Here is a 21,207-nt window from a genome sequence, read left to right as displayed (position 1 = left end):
CGTCCCTTTGGCATCGTAGTTCCTGAAGTGACCACATGGGTGGAGCCAAGGCGGAGTCTGGGTGGAGTCAGGGCGGAGAGTAGGCGGGGAGGTGGGTGGCGGCCTCCCCCCTCTACTCCCCCACCTCCCCCCACTGCCCACCACACCTTCCCCCGCCCCACGAGTTCTTCGAGTCTCCACGAGTTCTTCGAGTCTCCACGGGTTTTCCCGAGTTTCTTGAGTTTCCACCAGGTCGGAGGCAGAACAAGTTGTCATGAAGAGGTGTTGAAGTCAGCCAGGATAGATTGACTTTTTACAGCGACTAGAAGGAAGACGACTAGAAGAGCAGGTCTTTAACCACCATCCATAAAATCCATGGAGTCGCTCCAGAGAAATGAAGGGAGGTCAACTTTTATCAACCTCCATCCACATGTTCAACTTCATATCTTTACTTGGACATTTTTAGCACCACAAACCTTTAGTATCACACTTTATTATCATTTATTAGGACTTTAATGGAATCCACCAGCAGATTTACTTTTTGTTGACAAACTTTATTCTTGTCGTCATGGGACTGCAGTATTTAAAACTGTTCCTTCTATTTGACGTCATGTTAGTTTTAGTGGAGAAAGTTATTTTAATTGTCGATTAATCTCTTAAAAACCAAATAATAAATTGGGTTAGTCAAGAGCTTTACATTTCTTACTTTGACATATTTTCAGTATGACAAAAAAATATAAAAATAAAGCGTCTTGAGAAAATTTGACCTGTAATTGGCGTTATTTAAATAAAATTGAATTAAAATTGTATGTATCTTGTAATGTTGTAGTAATTCAGCCATATATGTTGGAAAACACATTTTCTTTGTCCATTAATCTGTTGATTGTTTTCTCCACTAATTCATTTCTTGTTTTGGTTTATAAAATGTCAAACCCAAATATATTCAGTTTACTGTCATAAAAACCAAAAAGATTTACATTCATGATGCAGGAATCAGACAGTTTTTCACTTTTTATCTTAGTTTAGTCAGAAAGATAGTTGATAATGTGTAAATTGTTGCAGCTTGTGAGCCGTAGAAGGTTTTAATCTTTGGGGCCGAGTGTCAAAAAACATTTAGAAACAAACATCAACAAAACACTCAACAAAGATTTCAACATCATTAAAGGGAAATCCAACTTTTGCATGACAATGTCTAATGAAAGGACATTTATTTCCAATGTAAATGTGTGATATTCATCCTCTGGAGCTTTCTCTTCACATCATCTTCCACCTGGACTGGTTTGGTCGGGAGCATGTGCAACAAACATTTGAAAAACTGCACTTTAACATCAATGAATGACACTGAAGTTTAATCTCTACATAAATGAGACTGAGTCTGGATGTGCTGCTCTATCATTAACTCCTAAGTTTAGGGAAAGTTCAAACAAAAGAGGACAGTTCAGATAAGACTTGAGAATGAGCTTATTTTGAACAAACATCTCAGACTTTCTGAGTTTCAGCACCTCTAGCAAGATATTTTAACAACAAGCAACTCAAGAGATCCAGAAGTTGGAGAGAGTTAGCTTTAGCTGAGCCAAAGAACATGTGGGACGCTAACCTAGCAAACATTTCAGACTTTCCTCTGTGAATTCTGAGAAATAATTTCCTATTTAATGACAGAGCTACACATCTTAACTCAGTCTCATTAAAACAGACTCTAATTCAGTGTCATCCATCCATATTAAAGTGCAGTTACCCAAAATGTTTGTTGCATGAGCTCCAACAAGACCTGTCCAGGTAGAAGGCCACTTTGACAAACAGGAAGTGGAAGATTCCAAGCAGATTTATAGAAGGGGGAACCGGACTGCACTAAGTGTGGTCGAGTATAGAGGGGTGTTTTGTGGGTTTTTAAGGCTGATAATGATTATTAGTGAGACATTTGGAGTCGATATTCATTTGCAGTAAATGAAAGTATTTAAAATCTTGAGTTAAACTTAGAAGAACACAAACTAACAGAAAACCTTGTTGATATGTTTTTGTTTTGTTTACAGATGTTAAGATAAAGGAGTTTTATTTGTTACGTATAACCAATCAAATCACTCCAGAAGATAGAGCGACCACAGGTAGATAAAGGTTCAGAGCCAAAGTAGCACCATTTTTAAATGTATTTATTACCGTAAATCAGTAAAAAATAAAATACTGATAATCAGTAAATCAGTCAGCCCACAATTACTACAATTCTACAATGTATGTCTCTTTGCTTTGACTTGTTATTTGTACAATATACGATGTATATGATGGCGTTTTTTCATACCAAAGGCTAAACTATGATGTTTTCTAAGAGACATATGATGCTACGCTGTTTGTTCTGGCTCTGGGCTGCTGCACTCCTCCTCTGTTGTTTTCTGGATTGTACTCAGCTTCATGCCTTCGTCCACCAGGCCTCCGTTGACTCGTCCCGCCTGCTGTCTCTGGAGCTGAAGCTGGACTGGAACAGACCAAAGTACAGTCCAATCACGATGCCAGCTGCCTCTCAAAAGGCTCCTTCATCTGGCAGGTGGCAGCACTTCTTCTGAGGGGAAGCTGAGCTGGCCCGGCAGAACTTTGGAGATGTGTTCCAGTGGTTGGTGGATGTGTAGGGAGATAGAGAGGGACCTTTGAATTGTTCAGAAAGGAAAACAGGGAACCCATTGGTAGTTTTAGTTTAGGGTGCTACTGCAGTGTGTTTTGGGGTTTTAAGAGGTGAACAGGAAGAGTTTTTTTTCGTATTGATTATCTTTTACTTTGTTCCTGGTTGGAATGCCCATCAATGTCGACATGAAGTTCACTTTTAGTTCTGTTGATTTATTTTTATTTTAATAACACCCATTTGTTTTTAACCCCCTCACATGTTGTGTTGTTGTAAACTTACTCTTTCAAATAAATTCTCGCCTAACCCTCTGGAAACCAGCGTTTTTGTGTTGCTCCTCACCTACTGACAGCTGTGGACTAAAGGCTATACTGTGACGTTTTTAGAGCCACATGCTATACTATGATGTTTGTTGGGCGACACGCTATACTATAGGCTTTTTTAATTGACATATTACTGTGACATTTTTTTGTTTTTTTTAGCAACATATAAGAATTCGAACAGTTTTAAAAGTTACTATACTTTTACTTGTGCAATGAAATTATTATTCTATGGCATTTTTTAGGTGACATATTATACTCTGATGTTTTCTTGAATTACATACTATTTTGACAATATACTGCACTATGACATTTTTTGAACCACATATCATACACGACAATTTTAGGCAACATCCTATCATTTTGCACTTTTTGAACCACATAATAATCTATGTTTTTGTTTTTTTTCTTGCCAACATGCTGTATTATGAACTACAGGACATACTATGTTATTCTTGAGTAAAGCATACTATACTTTGACATTTTCTGAACTACATCCTATACTATGGCGTTATACACAGAGTGCTTTGGTTACATGTTGATTTAAAATCTAGATTTTTTTCTGTTTTGTTTTTTGACAGGATTACCACAGACCTGACTGTGAACACCGTTGACACCCACCTCAGGGAGACGCTGCCTAAGATCTCAAGGCTGCTTGGTCATGGTCTTTCTGGCACGTTCTCCTCCAAGATGAGCCGGGAAGTTTAACACTGATGGAATGACACCAGGTCTAAGCCGACAAACTTCCAATTCCTCCTCAACCCATAGTCTCTGGGAAACCTACACGGAGTAAGAAAAGTAGACAGAGAAGTAATTAAGTCTGTACACAACATATTAAAAAGAAATCATGCTAATAAATTAAGTACAAAGAACCGAATTTGCCAATATACTGGAGACCAGAGCTATTTAATTTGATAAGTATAACCTTGTTTAGTAACATTTCAATTATTTGAGAGTCCTAAAGAACTGCCTGTAATCCCAATCATAAAATGGGCTTGGAGGAAGAACATAGATGGTAATCTGGATATACATGAGTTAGGCTTTATAACTACTATTGGTAGTATTGGTGGTAGTAATAGCAATGTGACTACTACTAGTAGTAGTGGTAGTACACTAACTACTGCTGCTGATACTGGCACTGCTACTACAACTTGTAATACTATTACAAATGCTGATACTACTTCTACGACTCTAACAGCTGTTTATACTACTACTGCTGCTTGTACTTTTAGTATTACTACTACTGCTTGTACAACTATACTACAGCTACTATTAATCGTCTGGTATTTGGTTGTCAAGCTGCTAGCTCGCCTTAGCATTTTGCTAGTGGCTAACTGGTTAGCTCTCATAGACTGGAAGCTCTCAACAAGATTTCATAATGAAAAAAGAGCCAAAAACTAGAGGTCGACCGATATGGGATTTTCAAAGGCCGATGCCGATACCGATTTTTAAAAAAATTTTCAGCCGATGGCCGATATCTAAAGCCGATTGTAGAAGCTGATTTTTAAGGCCGATATCCTTTTTTTTTTTTTTTTAAAGCACATCGATTACAAAAGGCAATTTAAACACTAAAAGTATATACATGTATATATTACAAATTAAATACACTAGTAGAACTCTAACATTTATCGAACACAAAAAGTAAAAAAGTACAATAACATAAAAAAGATACTTAGTTTACAAAAAATACAATTAAAAAGTAACCTGAAAGTGCAATTGCTTGTTCAAGTATAAAAGATAAACATGATCACAAAATAAAAACTGTAACAAATGCTAATTAAATTAAATAATGTAGTGCAGTAAAACATTACAAATCTTTAGATAAACCACAAAATAAAACACAAAAGTTTGGGTTAGGGGTTAGGGTTAGTATAGTATAATTAGATAATATAAGCATATGGACGCTGGGTGTGCAGATGAGGGACGTGCAGCAGCCTCGCTCTGGGCATAGGCGTGCACCACACACAGTGCATCCACAGATTTACTTTCACTTTCTCACATGCCTGTATGCCTGAGGCTGGCGCTAAAACTTAAACGGCTAACTTTTACAGTTTGATGATCACACAGTAAAGACTTTTAAAGGCTAAATCAACATTGCATTTTCTCTCTTACCAAGAAACAAATCTCTTACCTGTTTTTTTAACCAAATAAGCAGGTGTGGAGCGAGGCTTGTTGTTGCCTGGCTCACTCGCTCCGCTCATGCTCCGCTCTCTTAGGGGCTTTCGACCGGGGTGGAGCCCGTTCGGAGTCGGAGCCAGTGCCCGACTTGGCGCCGGTTTTTTGTCTTTCCACCACCGGAGCTGCGGCTCCGGGCTCCAAAAACTGGGGCTTTTTCGGGCACCAACTCGTTGCTGGGCCAGACTTGGCCAGAGTTGAGAGCCGAGCATGTCACGGGCAGGGGGTGGGGTGACATCTAAAAACATCTAAAAAGATAAACATAGATATGATCATCAATTTATTGCGTGTGTTTAACCGCTAAGTAATCAATGCAAGCGTAGTCGAAGCTAAGTAGCTAAGCTAACGCTAGCACATTTATGGTTAAGTATCCAAACGTCTTTGATAATTACCTTTCTTCTCAAACGTGATCGCCGGGCATTGGAACGGCGACGCCGATGGGTAACCCCTAACAGAAGGTTTTGCTGCTCAACGATGGCGAGACACACTAGCAAAGCCATGAACACCACTCCAATGAAGTCCTCCATTGTTGTTGTGTGGGTTTCCGTACGGCGCGAACGCTGTTGAACGGCTACGTACGCAGTATGTACACACGTTTTGTGGTGGCGCAATGACGCAGCTCCAACTTTGCTCCTTCCGAATGGAAACACAAACCCGTTCTGGGGCGGCACGAGATTTGAACCAAAAAAGCACTAGCTCTCAACTTTGAACCAACCTAGCACCTGGTGCTCTTTGGTCGAAAGCCCCAGGGGTCCTTCTAAGGGAAAAGCGGTAGCGGCAGCTGCCCGTACGGGTGCCTGATCACAAATCGGCTTTTTATTTGTAAATATCGGCCAATGGCCGATATTGAAAAAAGTCCATATATCGGCCCAAAATATCGGCCGGCCGATATATCGGTCGACCTCTACCAAAAACTATTCTTACCTATGAAAAGCCATTCCAAGTTTCCTTGTCTCAATCATACGACGCAGAGTGCAATTGCATGCAGCACAGTGAGCCGGCATACTTGTTGTTTCCGTTTTCACGCCGTCTGCATCAACGGAATGCACTGAAACTTTTCCCCCACTAGCTTAGCCTCGCCGTAGCACGCAGCTCAAAGGGGCGTGTCCTATCTACTCATTCATATCTATGAGAACAACGGTGGCTGCACATGAGGACGCCTGACTTGATTAGCTGCGTAAATACCATTATATACAGTTTATGGCAGGGCTATTCAATTAAAAATTGACTCGGGCCGGATTTTCAGACTAAGAACATGAGCTGGGCCGGACGTTTTTAGCAGACAGTGAGCAAAGTTAACCATTTAAAATAAACACAAACATAAGAAAACAAACACACTGGATGTTTATTAACGTATTGCCACATCCAAAAGGACATAAACACAATAGAAGAGCAGTACTTAAACTAAACCTGTGCTGAAATACTGCTTCTTTAAATTGTACATTTCAAACACACAACTTCAACACATTTTGATAGGTAAATATAAGCACAGGTTAAGGTGCATATGTACATAAAAACTAAGTGCCGATTAGAAACACCATCTTTTGTTTTGGTCACATCTCAAAGTGCATTAAAAATTAACTTGCTTAACAGTAACTTGAGACATTTTTCTTCTTTTGAAATAACAAAAAACAGTTTGTCCCTGTCCATATTTGGTCTCATCTGAGACAGTCACATCTTCAGTGCATATAATCAAAAAAATAAACAGTGAGCACAGTGATAGTTACTATCCCTTTGAAACAAAGTAAAGCTGACATCAAAGTGCATAATAAAGTGCAACTAAGTGAAATAACTGTCAAAACAAAATGTCTTTCTTAAATATTAAACTTATAATAAGTGAACAGAAAATAGTCACATAAATACATAAAACTACCTTTAGTGTCTGCTACAGCACGCTGCTTTGTTGCACTTACCATGTCTAGAAGACATCTGTGGCGAGAATGTTTGACGTGTCAGACCTGTTTGATAGCAGATGTCACACTCGTCTTAACTTTATGGTCCGTTAAAACTTCATCCACGACAGCCAACATGCAGTCCTTCACAGTTTCTGAGTCTGTGAACAGCCTCTTTTTCGTGGCCCTTTCCTGAGCTGTGCAGGTCCGCTTCATTGTAGTACAGCTCCGGTTGTAAGATGCAGTCAAACTTTGAATTATAGCCGCTCTCTCATGACATCCCTCGGTAAAGTTTGTCCGAAACGTGGCATGTTTTTCCAACGTGGTGTCTTCGGACATTATAATCTTTCAGCGCTGCAAAGCACTCGTTGCAGAGTAAACGCATTGGTTTGGCGTTCGGACTTGGTGGTAAATAAATAAATACTTGTCAGTCCACGCAGGATTAAACCGACGGTTTTCCTCGCCGATTTGTCGTTTCAGGATAGAAAAAGACATGCTGCTATTTTCGCCTGTATAGAACTGCTAATGTTAACTTTTCAAACGCGTCTCAACACAATGCATTGTGGGTTAGTTGCTAGGGTACGGTAAGTGTTGCATTCAATGTTTGCAATAATGTTGGAATTTTTGTAAGAACTTGTCAGTGTTACTGAAAGATGTTCTTCTGTTTTTCTCGGACCCAAGTCCCAATCACTCGGCAGTTGCTTTAGGGCCACTCGAGGGTTGCTTTCGGGCCGCATGTGGCCCGCGGGCCGCTAACTGAATAGGGTTGGTCTATGGTAAATACTATGTGAATCGCATCATTGGCTGCAGCAGCCAGTCACCGGTCACTCACTGACTCACATTGAAAAATAGCACAGAATGAATTGTTACGTGTTTATTTTATTTTCAATTTAGGTTTGATTTTTTTTTATGCGCAGCGCAGATTTTCTGTGCGCGGAGACCGTGTCAGCAGTGCGCAATTGCGCAAGCGCGCAGCTTAGAGGGAACAGTGTTCCCAACTAACACTAGGCTTAAGGTGTTGCACACCTTGACAGGGCTGAAGTTTGAGTCTCTATATTTAAAACATGTACCCAATTCTTACAGTAAACAACCTCTGATTTATTGACAGTTTACTTGAGTGTTTTCGATTAAAGTGTACCTCTTTTTAAAAATTAATTTCGTCATTAATCTTTCTGTCAGTGGAGATTTCCTCACTGTAACTACAACACAGTGAATGTGTGTATGTGAGCACAGAGGCCTTTTCCTGTGATTGAATTTTGGCCATTTCCCACCTTTAAACAAATACAGGAAATATTGTGTGCATGATGTACTACTTAACAACACATTCAGGCTACTTGAAAACATGCTTTTATACTAAATCTACTTTGCAGTATGAGGCCATAAAAGGATCTATATGAAAAGCAGCACCTTACCAGGGATTCAGTAATTATTTATACGCTTTAGAATTATTCAATTAATTTTTAAATGAAAAGGCTCCATCTTGGTGTTTCTAATACATTAGGAAAAGAAAATAGACTGTGTTTTCATTGCTTACATCTAAAGATATGGATATTTTGAAAGGTTTAACTGGTAATCCAATCTGTTACAGCTCTCATCACATTGTTACAAGAAAACTGACACTTCAAAAAGACTTAAATTACTCAAGCTGATTATATCTCTGCTCAGGTCATAAAACTGTATGTAGTACTTAAATAAAACATGCATATAATCTGTACTGCCCTGACAGATGGAACAAAACTATGTGGAAAGGAAGGGAGCTGTCAGTCAAGCACCAGTATGAACATGCTCACATACATCTGATGAAATATCGAGCTAAATATTGTATATTAATTTGTAAATTGCATAGTGAATGGAAATAATGACATTTTGCCCATTTATGTACACTTGGGCAAATCTCTCATTTATGAGAGCATTAATTCAGCACTACGTAAAAGCCAGTTTGTCAGCAAGTAGTGTGTTTTTAGGAAAGTCGCTAAAAGCTTTTCACTCCTGGATTTGGACAATTTATTCCATTCCTCTTGGAAGATCCTGTCAAGCCTCATCAGACAGGATGGAAGCTGAATGTTCTACTGGGTTTAAATCTACTCATCATCTGGCTGATACCATGATTGGGGCAGCTCAAGGGAAGCCAGACTTGTCCCAAAGTGCCTCCAGTGCTGTCTCCTATAAACTATATTATTATACTTGTACAACAAAACTGCATTCTCAATAACTTTTCAAGGGAAATGTATTTTCTCCCATCCACAGGAACAGTGTTTTCCACAGCAGATGGTCTCATGGGCAGAGCCACAGACCCCTAGTGACAATAAAAATTGAGAAGCTTCAAACATGTTTTGAAAGGGTTGTATTTTATCCCAAACCATGGTATTTTCCCAAACTAAACCAAGTCATGCTGATGCCAAAAAAATAATGATCCCAAACCAGATATGAGCCCTAGTCTCCATGGTGAAAGTCTTCTGTCAGTCAAGCAGACTTTATACCATCACCCCTTACATGGTCTTTAAAAGTCGAAATGTTTTCTAGTATGTCATATTGTTACATTATCAGGAGAAACTACATGTCTTTTAAAACATATATCAGAATGCCATTTAGTTGTATAGGAAAGTAATTTTTGGGGACACAGGGTTTGGCTGGAGGATTTGGATCACTGTTGTGCTGAAAGGTCAGTCTCAGATGGTATGCATTTTAAAGCATGTTGTTTCAAAACACCTGCTGTATATGGCTGCATTCATCCTTCCCTCAGTTCTGTCTAGTCTCCCTGTCATTGCTGCTGAGAAACACTCATGGTGAAGCATGATGCTGCCACCACCATGCTTCACCATAAAGATCTTATTATCCAGGTGATGAGCATTCAACAGACTCAACAGGCCTTTAACAGAGATAGTAATTGGAGTTAAGGGCACGATGCACAACTTTTGTCTCATCAGATCAGAAATTTGTTTTGCTAATACTCTCGGTGTTCTTTAAATACAGCTTGACAAACTCTATACAGGTTGTTATATGTATCTAGTATACTCACAATCACTTTCATCTTCCTGCTCTACCATAAACGCCTGGTAATAAAGTGCTGTTGAGATGATCATCCTTCCAGGTTCTCTCTTCAATAGCCTTCTAAAGGCTTATCAGAGTGAACACTGGGTGCTTGATCACCTCTTTAATAACGGTTCTGGTGGTTTCAAATATCTTTTTCCTTACAATTGTTGAGTCAGTTGGGCTCATTGGAGCATGTAAAGCTTTTCTAAACTTAGCTCAGTCAGCTCACTTTGCCACAGTTGGGCAAGTTCTGGACAGGGAGAATTTAAGCAAATAGTTTAACCACAGTTTGTGGAGCCAAGGCAAAGGGTCTGACTATCTTTGTAAATGAGATATCATTTTTTGTTGATTTACAAAGAATTCTCCAAACATCGTTTTAAATTGTCATTATATGTTAGTTAGAGTAGGATAGTGGGAACAAATGCCATTTTTAAATCTGCAGCACAAAGAAGTGTTTGCAAAAAAAGTGAGGGGGTGTGAATACATGCTGCAGCAAGCATAATTAAATTTACTTACAAACTGTTACTGAGCACAAGTAATTTCTGTTATGTGGGTCTGGACTGGTGTTTCTACTTAAATACCCAGAGCTGTTATCCATCTTGTTCATTACTGCAGCAATGTTTTGCTTCCAGTTACACTGTGGTGCAGGACCTATTATTTGACTTTGTCTGGGAATTCCTACAGAAAGCGGACATAGTGGACATGTGGACATTAGGCTGATAGCAATATCACCAGGCATGGAAGAATCTGTCTGAAGGAATTTCTTTGAAGCAGACACTAATTAACTGCCTGTGTGAGCTCAGTGGGTGGAGGAGTGTCTGATTCACTTTCCTGTGATTATAGCTGCTGCACTTCCTGCATTTAAACAAACACAGGAAATGTCTATGTTCACATGAATGTCCTTGGCACTTGCTGTCCAAAGCAGTACATAAACACATATAGGTGGTAGTTATGTATGCTAATGGTAGGGACTGTGTCAGGTCAGTTTGCATGCTGTCAGGGATTACTGAAGTCTTGTATGGTTAAACTGTACACAATTCGTAGTTTTTTCATGTATTTATTAAAGTTGGAAGTGGAGCTTTTTGAAAAAGGTGCCTAAGTTAGTAAAGTTCTTCTTGGTCTTCCTGTATAACAAAATTTGAAATGAGGTTGTTTTTAAAATGGTTATGTAAGACCTATTTGGGTACTTCACTTAAGGAAAAGTACCAATACAACAATGAATAATACTCCATTACAACTGAAACTCCTACATGGCAGGATAGCCAGCGGAGAAAAAACAAACAATGCATAAAAGAATAATACTAATAATAAACCCTTTGGGGATCAGCGAAGCCAGTAACTTAACTATTTTCACCTATGTGAAATGATCTCTTTTTTTAACCCATTTAAAAAAAAAAAAAAAAAAAATTAGTCTATACATAAATAAACACAAATATAATTCCCACTTGAAGCACACACCTTGTCTCCTACTCAAAGAGAGTCTGAATTTGGCCACTGCACCATCAAAAGTAAATTACTCTTATCTTTACTGATGATCACGCAGTTAGATGCACAATAAATCAAACCAGTCATGCAACTTTTACAAGCCTGTGTGCAGACAGAACGCCATATAAGATAGTAAAATATTTATGGCTCTGAGTGGTTTTGATATAAATATTACTGCTATAAATAATAAAGTGAAGGTCAGCTGTAGTCAGTGTGGCAACAAGTTGGCAAAGGTCACAAGTTCCTTCCCTGCAGCAGCTATTGTGTGTCCATCCACAGCACACATTTGTAATGGCAAAGTGTTTCTAAGTCTCTGACCTTGTGTGTTCATGTATTGTAAGGCTCCACAATTAAGGGAGTCAGTTTAAATGCCTGAAGCCTACTTTGGCCGGAGACATCTGGAGAACCAGTCAAAACACTACAGAGCCTTTCATTGTTTTCTATTTCAAACCGGAACTGGTCAGCAGGGGAGAAAGAAAGAGCCTATAACTGCTGCTAAACATGATTTCCGTCTTTAGTTTGTGGCCCAAACAGGATACTGGAGCATGAACATTAGTTTCAGACCCTCTCCACTTGTTCTTTGGCTACGAATGGACGACCACATATCGGCCTCATTTTGCCCTAAAACTCCCAGGAAACCTCTGGATATCAGCTAATGTCTCTATGGCAATTATGTTGTTGATTTTTTTACTGCAGCTCATCAACAGCTTTGAGGGTTTATCAGGAGCTGAACATGAAACGCTGTGTACCTCTAACGCCTGCTTCACCCTGCATATGGAAAAGGTGAGCTTTGAGAAGGCCCAGCAGAACTGTGATGACAATGGAGGCTATCTGATGACACTCAGAGACAGACATGAAGAGGATGTGCTGCGCTCACTTCTCTCTCTGCTGCAAAGACAACATCAGGGAAGGCTGCTGAAAGTTTGGATTGGATTAAAACTGCACAGACAGGACTGTGTGTTGCCTGACAAGGCTCTCCGAGGGTTTAAATGGGTGTCTGGGAAGGAAGACTCCAACTACTCAAACTGGAAAAGAGAGCCTGTCTCCACATGCACAGAGGAGAGATGTGTAAGGGTTGATTACACTTTTTCAGGTCAGAGCCAACTAAAATGGATTGCTGGGCCTTGCAAAACTCCTGCTTTTTTTGCATGTAAGTTTTATTTTAAGGGGATGTGCAAGCCTTTGGCTCTACTAGGGGCCTGGACAGATAACATACACACCACCCTTCTCAAAAGAGCCACAAAGAAGTGAAATGAAATCATTCCCAATTGGAACATATGCAATCATTCTGTGTAGTAACCAGCTGTCTCACTACTCTGTGTGCAAGGGTGTGGAGGATACCTATAGTTGGAATGATCCTGGCCCATTTTGCAGAGCAGGAAAGAGAAACTGTGAAATCATCAACGGTGGATGTGAACATGTGTGCCATCAGGATGCAGATGATGTACAATGCTCTTGCAAAGAAGGTTATGACCTGGAAGATGATGGACTCACTTGCAGCATTAAAGACTTGTGCGGTCCTGACACCTGTGAGCATCAGTGTGTAATGGGGGAGTCTGGGTACCCCTGCAGATGTCCAGATGGGTTCAAACTGAATGAAGACCAGCGCAGCTGCTCTGACACTGATGAGTGCCAGTCACAAGCATGCAGGGATCATTTGTGCGTAAATACGCATGGCAGTTACATGTGCGTGTGTAAAGACGGTTACAAGATGGTGGACGGTGAATGCAGCGACGTGGATGAGTGTAACCAGCCAAGATGCGAGCACAACTGCTTGAACAGTATCGGATCTTTCTCCTGTTACTGCAATGAGGGCTTTGTTTTATCCAAAGATGGCCACTCCTGTGTGGACATTAATGAGTGTGTCAGTGCTCGCTGTTTAGCTGAGTTCACATGCGTCAATACTGCAGGCAGTTTCATGTGCACCTCCCCGAAAGGCTTCCATCTGGAGACCGATGGGTCTACTTACGCTCCTCATGTGACGGTAACATCCGCTACATCACCAGGTGACTCAGCTGACGAGGAAACACAAGAAAACTTCACGGAGTCTTTAACCAGAACCGCGGTGGAGCTGCAGCACCAGTCCCCCCACACTGACGCACCGCTTCCACACCTGGTCAACGTCACACACGGCGATGAGCAGATTAACGCCTCCTTAGCGACAAGTTCTGCCAAGACAGTCGATTCCAGGGTGATAGTCTGTGTCCTCGGCTCAGTCATTCCTCTGCTCGTGTTGGTCACAGTGACTCTGTTTATCGCAATTTTTCGATGCAATCGCACCAAGAAAGAAGCCAAGAAGAAAACCACTGCAGATGGCTACTGCTGGGTGTCCTCTGGTTTAGACCCACGTTTAGAGAAACTATATGAATCCATCTTGACTGATGATCTATGACCTACTATTGACACAGGAGACTGTTTACAACAATTCTTATGCTTATTTATGTAATTTATGTTCTTGCAACTTCTGCTGGTTTGGCCATATACTGTTATCTGTTATGAATAATTACACATCAAATCACAAATCAGAAAACTTTGCTGTTCATGAGACTGTCTTTGACGTGGGTGAGTAAAAAAATCCCAGGTCAGATAGGAAGGGTTTGAGGAAACGAAGAAAAATATGGTAAATGTGGCTGATGAGTGGAAGTGAAAACGTGCAGGTGATGTTGATGGAAAAGTGTAGTTCTGAAGGGGAAATGAGGCCTCTGGGTTTAGAGTCAGAAAGGGTGGCGCCTGTTATTTCACCGGCCTGACTATGAAAGGAAATGTAAATAATGTTTTAACTGAGAGAAAATTGTAGCAGGATGTCATGTTAAAAGTTGGCATTTTAATGTTAGAATCAGTTACTTTCTTTTGTAATATATCACATCTGGCCAGATTTTCTGCTGCTTTACCAACAGATTTGTTTAAGTAATGTATGTAAACCTGTGACCACCTCCTGGCCAAAATACATCTGTACTTTTCATACCACAGGGCAGAGGTGGAAGAAATATCCACATCATTTACTTTGTAAAAGCAGCAATACGTATAGTATTTGAAATACTCCAATGCAAGTCAAAATCAAATTTTCACATAAAACTATAGAAACCTGACAACAAAATGCATTTAAAGTATCCAAAGTGAAGTGAGCAGGTAAGAATGTCCCTGAGTTGATGTTATGTTATTATATGATTAGATCATTACAGCATCACTGATGTTTTAACACTATGTTTTTTGTTTTTGCTGTTGTAGCTGGCTAAGGAAGAACTTAATCTGTTCGGAACCAGATATTAAATAAATGCAGTGGAGTGAAGAGTATACCATTTACATCTCAAATTGTGTAAAGTATAAAGCATCATGAAATGGAAATGTGCAAGGAAGTACTTCTCAAATGTACTTAAACCACAGAACTTAGTTGTTCTCTGCCTTCGCCACAGAGATGTATTTATTCAAACACCAGATTAGACATACATTTCTTACTGAATGGAGTTTGTGCATCTGATTGTGCAGTTCTGACGATGTGTTGATGTAAATATATGAACTGTCCATCAAAGTATCAAAACAATGTATGTTGTGTTAAGGTAAAGCCATCTTATCTGAATAAAGCTCAATAAACAGTTTGTTTTGAAATATGAATATATGGATCATGGTGTTAGTTATTATTGTTATTGCTGTGCTTGAAAGAGAAACACTTCTTGTATATAAGTCTGTGGTTTGTGGATATACACACATATGTTTGTGTGTGTGTGTGTGTGTAGTTTTTGTTCTTGCTTTATATTTTTGCTGTGGAAAAAAACAGCAGTCTAACTTTATCTCATTTCCTTCCTTTGTATCGCTCTGTTTCCGGAGTAGGTAGCCACAGGCTCTGAATTCTCCAACACTTAAGACAGCCAACATTTTAACTCTGCTGCACGACAACATGGCCTGCTTGCAACTGAGAGTTTTTGTGCCAGTAAAGTTAATGAAAATGGCTTTTTTGATGTCAGTAATGTTTTTATTATGTCTTCAGACAGGATTGGGCATGAAGCAGGCTGGCACCTGTAGGCCTGTATGTATTGGAAGTGATTGCGTAACTGTCAACCAGGACAGAGTGGACTTTAAAACAGCTGAGGAAGCTTGCCAGCACAGCAATGGAGAACTTCTGACACTGCAGTCTGAGACTGACAAGCGTATCTTTGGCATTTTGAGTCAGGAACTGTTGGGAAACTTCTGGATTGGACTGCGATTACCAGCTGGAGCCTGCAGCAACCTCTCAGATCCACTGAGAGGCTATGAGTGGACATCTGATAACGTGGACAGGAGCTTCATTCCTTCCTTCACCTGGAAAGACAGCGTTAAGCTCTGCTCTCCACACTGCGTGTCACTTTCAAATGATCAAAAATGGACAGAGAGGCTGTGCTCAGACAAAACTGATGGGTTTCTGTGCAACGCAAAGCACAAAGATGCATGCCAGGCACAAGCAGTATCAGATCCAGCTGTTTTCCAAGACCCTAAAGGCTGTTTAAGTGGTCCATGTGAACACACATGCAACGCTGTAAAGGGCGGATACACGTGCTCTTGTTTCAGTGGATATATCCCCGACAGCTTAGACCCCAGGCAGTGCAAAATATACTGTGCACAGGAGAAATGTCCTGCGATATGTGAAAGCGGTTCATGTTACTGTCCTGAAGGCTTTCTAAGAACAGATCAAATTTGTGAGGACATGGATGAATGTGAGATGGATGGATGTGATCATGAGTGTAAAAACACTTTTGGGAGTTTTGTGTGTTCCTGCCGAAAAGGATACGTACTCAAAAATCAAGTCAAATGTATCAAACTAAAAGACAGTGAACATTTGGTCGTCACAACTCCTGTCGCTGTGGGATTTGTTAAACCAGCCGCCAACAACACATTGAAGGGTTCTTCTGGCTTTGCGGGAAGTTTTCTCTGGATTTGGATTGTAGTTGCTGTGGCTGTGGTAGCGGGAATATTTGTGATTAGGTTCCATGTTGTTAAGCGTCAGAGGAGCAGAGAACAAAATTCTACTCAACAGTCTGCTGTTATTGCTCCAATGGACAATATAGACTGCTAAATGCTGAACACTGATTGTGACTCTTTACAGTTTGGGAGAATTATGGATTCTGTGCTGCTTTAAGTCTTGGATGTAGATAATGCATAGTAAAGTAAACAGAGAAGGAAATAAGTTAAGTAGAAATTCAGGGCATTATTTATCGTAGTTATTGTGGAAGTAAATGGAATGGCCTCAGTTTTCTTAGTGCATAATCATGATAGAAGTAAAGCAAAAAAGCATCTTTTAAAAATAAAAATCTATTGCAAAATTATTTAGATGAAATGCTTGGAAATACAAAACCAGGACACTGAATCGAAGCACTAATTGATGCCTTTGGAGATGGTTTTCTGATGATTATGAAATGGGATCTTCATGTTGGTCATAGACGAACATAATGAGCTAATGTGCTAATAACAAACAAAACATTACAAGTGTTATGTAAGAGTCTTTATTGAACACATCCATCACTATTGGCAATAATATCTGAAGCAACTGTTTTCAGTGTTAAGGAAGATTTTTGCATCATTCCTCCTTACAGAGCTGCTTTCAGCTCAGCCAGATTCTTAGATGACTGGTGTAAATGCCTCTGCTGATGTCATTCCACAGCATCTCTGTTGGGTAAAGGTCAGGGCTCGATGTTTAGGGTCATTGTGCTGCTGCATCGCCCAACTTCTGTCCTGACTCTACCCTGTAAGATGCCGTGATAAACATGGGTATATTCCCTCTCCCCTCAATAATGGTGAGCCATTATGGCCCAAGATGGTAAAGCAGCTTCAAATTATGATGCTGCCACCACCATACTTCACCTTTTACGGTATCTTTTCACGTGCAGCATTTTAACAACATAAATCTTCCTGCGTGTTCTTCCCAAACGAGTCAACTTTAGTTTCACCAGCCCATAACATGTTTTCCCAGTGGTGTTGTGGGATGAGGTGCTCTCTGGCAAACTTGTAGGCAAACCTGCTTTTGTTTTTGTCACACCATAGGAACCACACCTGTTTGAGCTTTTACTTATTGTAGATTGGTGAACATAAACCATGTTAAATGATTTCTTTAGCTTTTTTTTTTTGCCTCAGGAAGCATTTTGCCTTAAAGAGCCTAATGGGGTGTTCAGTGTGGATAAGACCAACACAAGTACTTGTGCTTGATTAGTTAGACTGCATTGTACTTGTTTTTTAACACTGTAACTTCGCTGAAAGTCTGATCATATTTTAAGACAACATTGTACATAAATGCTTCCAAAAACTTTATTTCATGCTTTTTTTTTTATATATATATATATAAAATTCTTTGGGGTTTTATTTGTTTGTTTTTTGTCTCTGTTGAAAACTGAGAGTTTATTTTTGATATACAGTTTGGCAGCTGAAAATAGTTTTCATTTTATGAGCTTACATTATATTTCATAACCAAAATATTCATCTTCAGAGCAATTATTAAATAAATCTGTTCGACAAATGTGCATTCTTTGTTTATAAAGAACAGTATTTCCCTCTGAAATGGAGCTGAAAACTGAGATTCCTCACATCAGCATTTAACTAAATAAATGTACTGTTCTGTTCAATACTTGACTTTTTTTTTTATCAGAATGTACATATTTATGCCCATACATTTAGCTGTTTGATATTTACTTAGAGACAACAGAGGGTGATTTTGTGTGTCATTTTGTGATCATTTATGTGTCCTGTAATCTGACTTTTGTCATTAACATCAGCACAGAGTTGTTTCATTCTGGGTCTTCTGACGCCATCTACTGTCCTTATGAACAAACTGCTGATGAGCTGTTACACAATAGTCACTCATGGCTCTCTAAGCTCTGAATAAATCATTTTATTTAGAAAATTGTTACTGTGTCATACTGCTGTGTTTCGTCTGATGAAGAGTAACTCAGTGCTGTAAATTTTGAGGTATTTAGCTTGAGTATTTCCGTTTTAAGCTATTTTATACTTCCACTCCTCAACATCTCAGGGGGAAGAGTTAACTTTAGTTACTGAAACTTACCCTATTAAAGTTTAAACCAGTGTATTTAAACTTTTTTGGCTTATGACATCTTACAAAAAGCAGTGTGTAGTCGGAGTCACGTTCAGACGCCTATGAGCTATTAATTTTTCCCTCATATGGTTCCATCCATCCATCCATTATCTATACACCGCTTAATCCTCACTAGGGTCGCGGGGGGGTGCTGGAGCCTATCCCAGCTGACTCGGGCGAAGGCAGGGGACACCCTAGACAGGTCGCCAGTCTGTCGCAGGGCTACATATATAGACAAACAATCACTCTCACATTCACACCTACGGGCAATTTAGAGTAATCAATTAACCTCAGCATATTTTTGGACTGTGGGAGGAAGCCGGAGTACCCGGAGAGAACCCACGCATGCACAGGGAGAACATGCAAACTCCATGCAGAAAGATCCCGGGAAAGCCGGGACGCGAACCAGGGACCTTCTTGCTGCAAGGCGAAAGTGCTAACCACTACGCCACTGTGCAGCCCCTCATATGGTTCCATTTCAATAAATGTTCAAATGATCCAAAATCTTGCAAAATTTTAATTTTCGAGAAAAAAAAGAAACTGTATCAGAATTTTGTTTTTCTTCCTTCCTCTCCAAAAATTATTTGAGGAATTCAAATATTTAGCTGCTGTCCTTCAGTGTATAAAACTGGATATGAAGTCTTTAAACAGGTGCATTAATTCCAAAAGTTCTGATCAGTTTCTCTAAGTGTTGATTGATTGCACATGCTGCTTTATGACAAAAACATTCTACACAGATTGTAGCAGACTGGAAACTCTTTTCCAGTAAAGTTTGGTCTGGGTAACCAGTAATATCACCAACAAATACTGCCTAGTTCTACTGAAGATGGCATGTTAAAAAAAAAAAAAAAAGCGGTTTTGCTCAGTCTTTCACTTGTTCCACCATCTGACTAAACTCTAAACTTCACAGCACTTAGTATTTTGCATCGTAAAGTCAGTACTGCTGATAGACTTTTGAAATTATGGGTTGATTTCTTTCTTGAAAGAAAGACCAGCTCAAAACCAACCACAGAAAGATGTCATCAAACCATTTACAACTGAAGAAAAGGGAGCCAGATTGCTCCGTACTGCACTCTGGGGTTATCGTTAGACCTCTTTCTTTTCGTAAACTTCTTCCCTGCATGCAACACTGTGTAAATAACACTTGTGAACTGTGGCAGCAGGAGGAAAGTGACCACATGATTAGGTTAGGTTCTATATCACAGCCTTTCACCAGTCTGTCAACCACCAGCAACTAATTCATACCCGTTTAAAATAACATCCAGTAGAGCGGCTACTCCTTACAGCTAGCAAACAAAGTATGATTATTAATACAGCACTTTGTCTTTATCTTTACTACTCTGGCTTAATTGGATCTTAGTTATCAGCAGTGAAATGAGCCATAAATCCCACTTCTAAACTCCCAGTGATCTATTCAAGCAGCAGGAGGAACTTTGATCATAACTAAATGCCGTCTCTTATCTTGTTCAGTGCTTTGGTCTTAATAAATATCTATTTCCTGTTCTCTCCCAGAGGAGAAACACACGAGATAAGACTGCTGTTAAACAGAAATACTTTAATAAGTGACAGATCACAACGTCTCTGGATGAACAAACACCAAAGAAAACATGAGGGTGAGTATCAGGGGGTATGCTTTAGAGAGACATTTTTAAAAAGAGGGCATGATTTGTTGTGTTGCAGGTCTTACGATGAGCAACAATAAATACTGAGCAATAAACTAAAAAGTAAATGAAGTTATGATGTGATTTCTTCCTTGATGATGTACCAGGGCATGTACTGCAGCTATCTGAACTTTCAGCCACCTGTGGTCCAGGTCAGTTGAACAAATTCCTGGAAAAACAAGCACAAAAACTGTTCTGTGGCACCAGCTCTGCAGTACAATTACATTTTTGTATTAGTAATATTGAATTACTGTGTTTCAGCTGCCTAGCTACGTCTCCAGGCACAGTTCCAATATAAAATGTCTCAGGGTGCATTTGAAATTAGCAAGGGTAGTGCAGGCACCTATGGCTGATCACTGTCCACTATGAAGAGGTTAGCTCCCAGTTTATGTACTTCTGCAGCTGCTTTTATCTGGACCAAACAGTCATAGTATGCAAATACACATAACTTTATGTGTGCTTACCTAATAGCCAAAGAAGCATTTGTAGTTTTTAGTGTAAACAGCCATGACATAAAGGCTACTGATCATAGACAATACTATAGTATTGTTAGTGAATACAGTGTGATGATAGAGTCACTATTCACAACTCAGTGAAGACACATTTATCAGTCAGCTTTCAACTTGAAAGTGCAAAATATTAACCTGAACTTGGCCTTTATGTCTCACACAAAACACACCAGCTGACAAGTCTGTGTCCTAATGTAAACCTGGACATGGAACCTACTGTATGCTTTGTGTTCTTTGTTTGTTCTCCTGGAAAACACATAGAGCTGTGTGTATGTGAGAGACACGAAAGGAGAGCATTCTGTACTGTGAAGTAGCAGTGCAGTGTTGATAAGACTGGGTGGTACAATTCTAACCTGGTTATTACCGGTTGTGGCTGACATAACCTCAACTCTCCCAGCAAATACATGAGTTTTTGTAGACACAGTCAGCCAATCACAGCAGGAGGAGTTCACTTTTTTTTTTTTTTTTTTTAGGGAGGATGAAAAAAGGGT

General features: G+C 39.7%; 2 protein-coding genes and 1 long non-coding RNA gene across 3 annotated transcripts; 2 read left to right on the top strand and 1 right to left on the bottom strand.

Annotated features, from left to right (window-relative positions):
• Window positions 1-2,108: 2,108 nt before the first annotated feature.
• On the bottom strand, window positions 2,109-6,365 carry LOC129347800 (uncharacterized). Its single transcript, XR_008600064.1, has 3 exons — window positions 5,039-6,365; window positions 3,529-3,687; window positions 2,109-2,613 (listed from the first exon to the last, which is right to left on the bottom strand). It is a non-coding gene; the product is annotated as an uncharacterized LOC129347800 (long non-coding RNA).
• Window positions 6,366-11,898: 5,533 nt separating this feature from the next.
• LOC111562583 (complement component C1q receptor) lies at window positions 11,899-15,104 on the top strand. Its single transcript, XM_023261189.3, is given in 2 exon segments — window positions 11,899-12,686; window positions 12,688-15,104. Coding segments are annotated over 2 exon segments (1,728 nt in total). The 5' UTR covers window positions 11,899-12,155; the 3' UTR covers window positions 13,885-15,104.
• A 138-nt stretch (window positions 15,105-15,242) lies between these two features.
• LOC111562584 (thrombomodulin) lies at window positions 15,243-18,360 on the top strand. Its single transcript, XM_023261190.3, has one exon. The coding sequence runs from the start codon at window positions 15,388-15,390 to the stop codon at window positions 16,537-16,539; it is 1,152 nt and encodes a 383-aa protein (XP_023116958.2). The 5' UTR covers window positions 15,243-15,387; the 3' UTR covers window positions 16,540-18,360.
• Window positions 18,361-21,207: the final 2,847 nt, after the last annotated feature.

Source organism: Amphiprion ocellaris, chromosome 20 (genome assembly GCF_022539595.1).
Source record: "Amphiprion ocellaris isolate individual 3 ecotype Okinawa chromosome 20, ASM2253959v1, whole genome shotgun sequence".
NCBI classification, from domain to species: Eukaryota; Metazoa; Chordata; class Actinopteri; family Pomacentridae; genus Amphiprion; species Amphiprion ocellaris.
The sequence above is the reverse complement of the archived record's forward strand: the minus strand, read 5'-3'. Positions and strand labels throughout refer to the sequence as shown.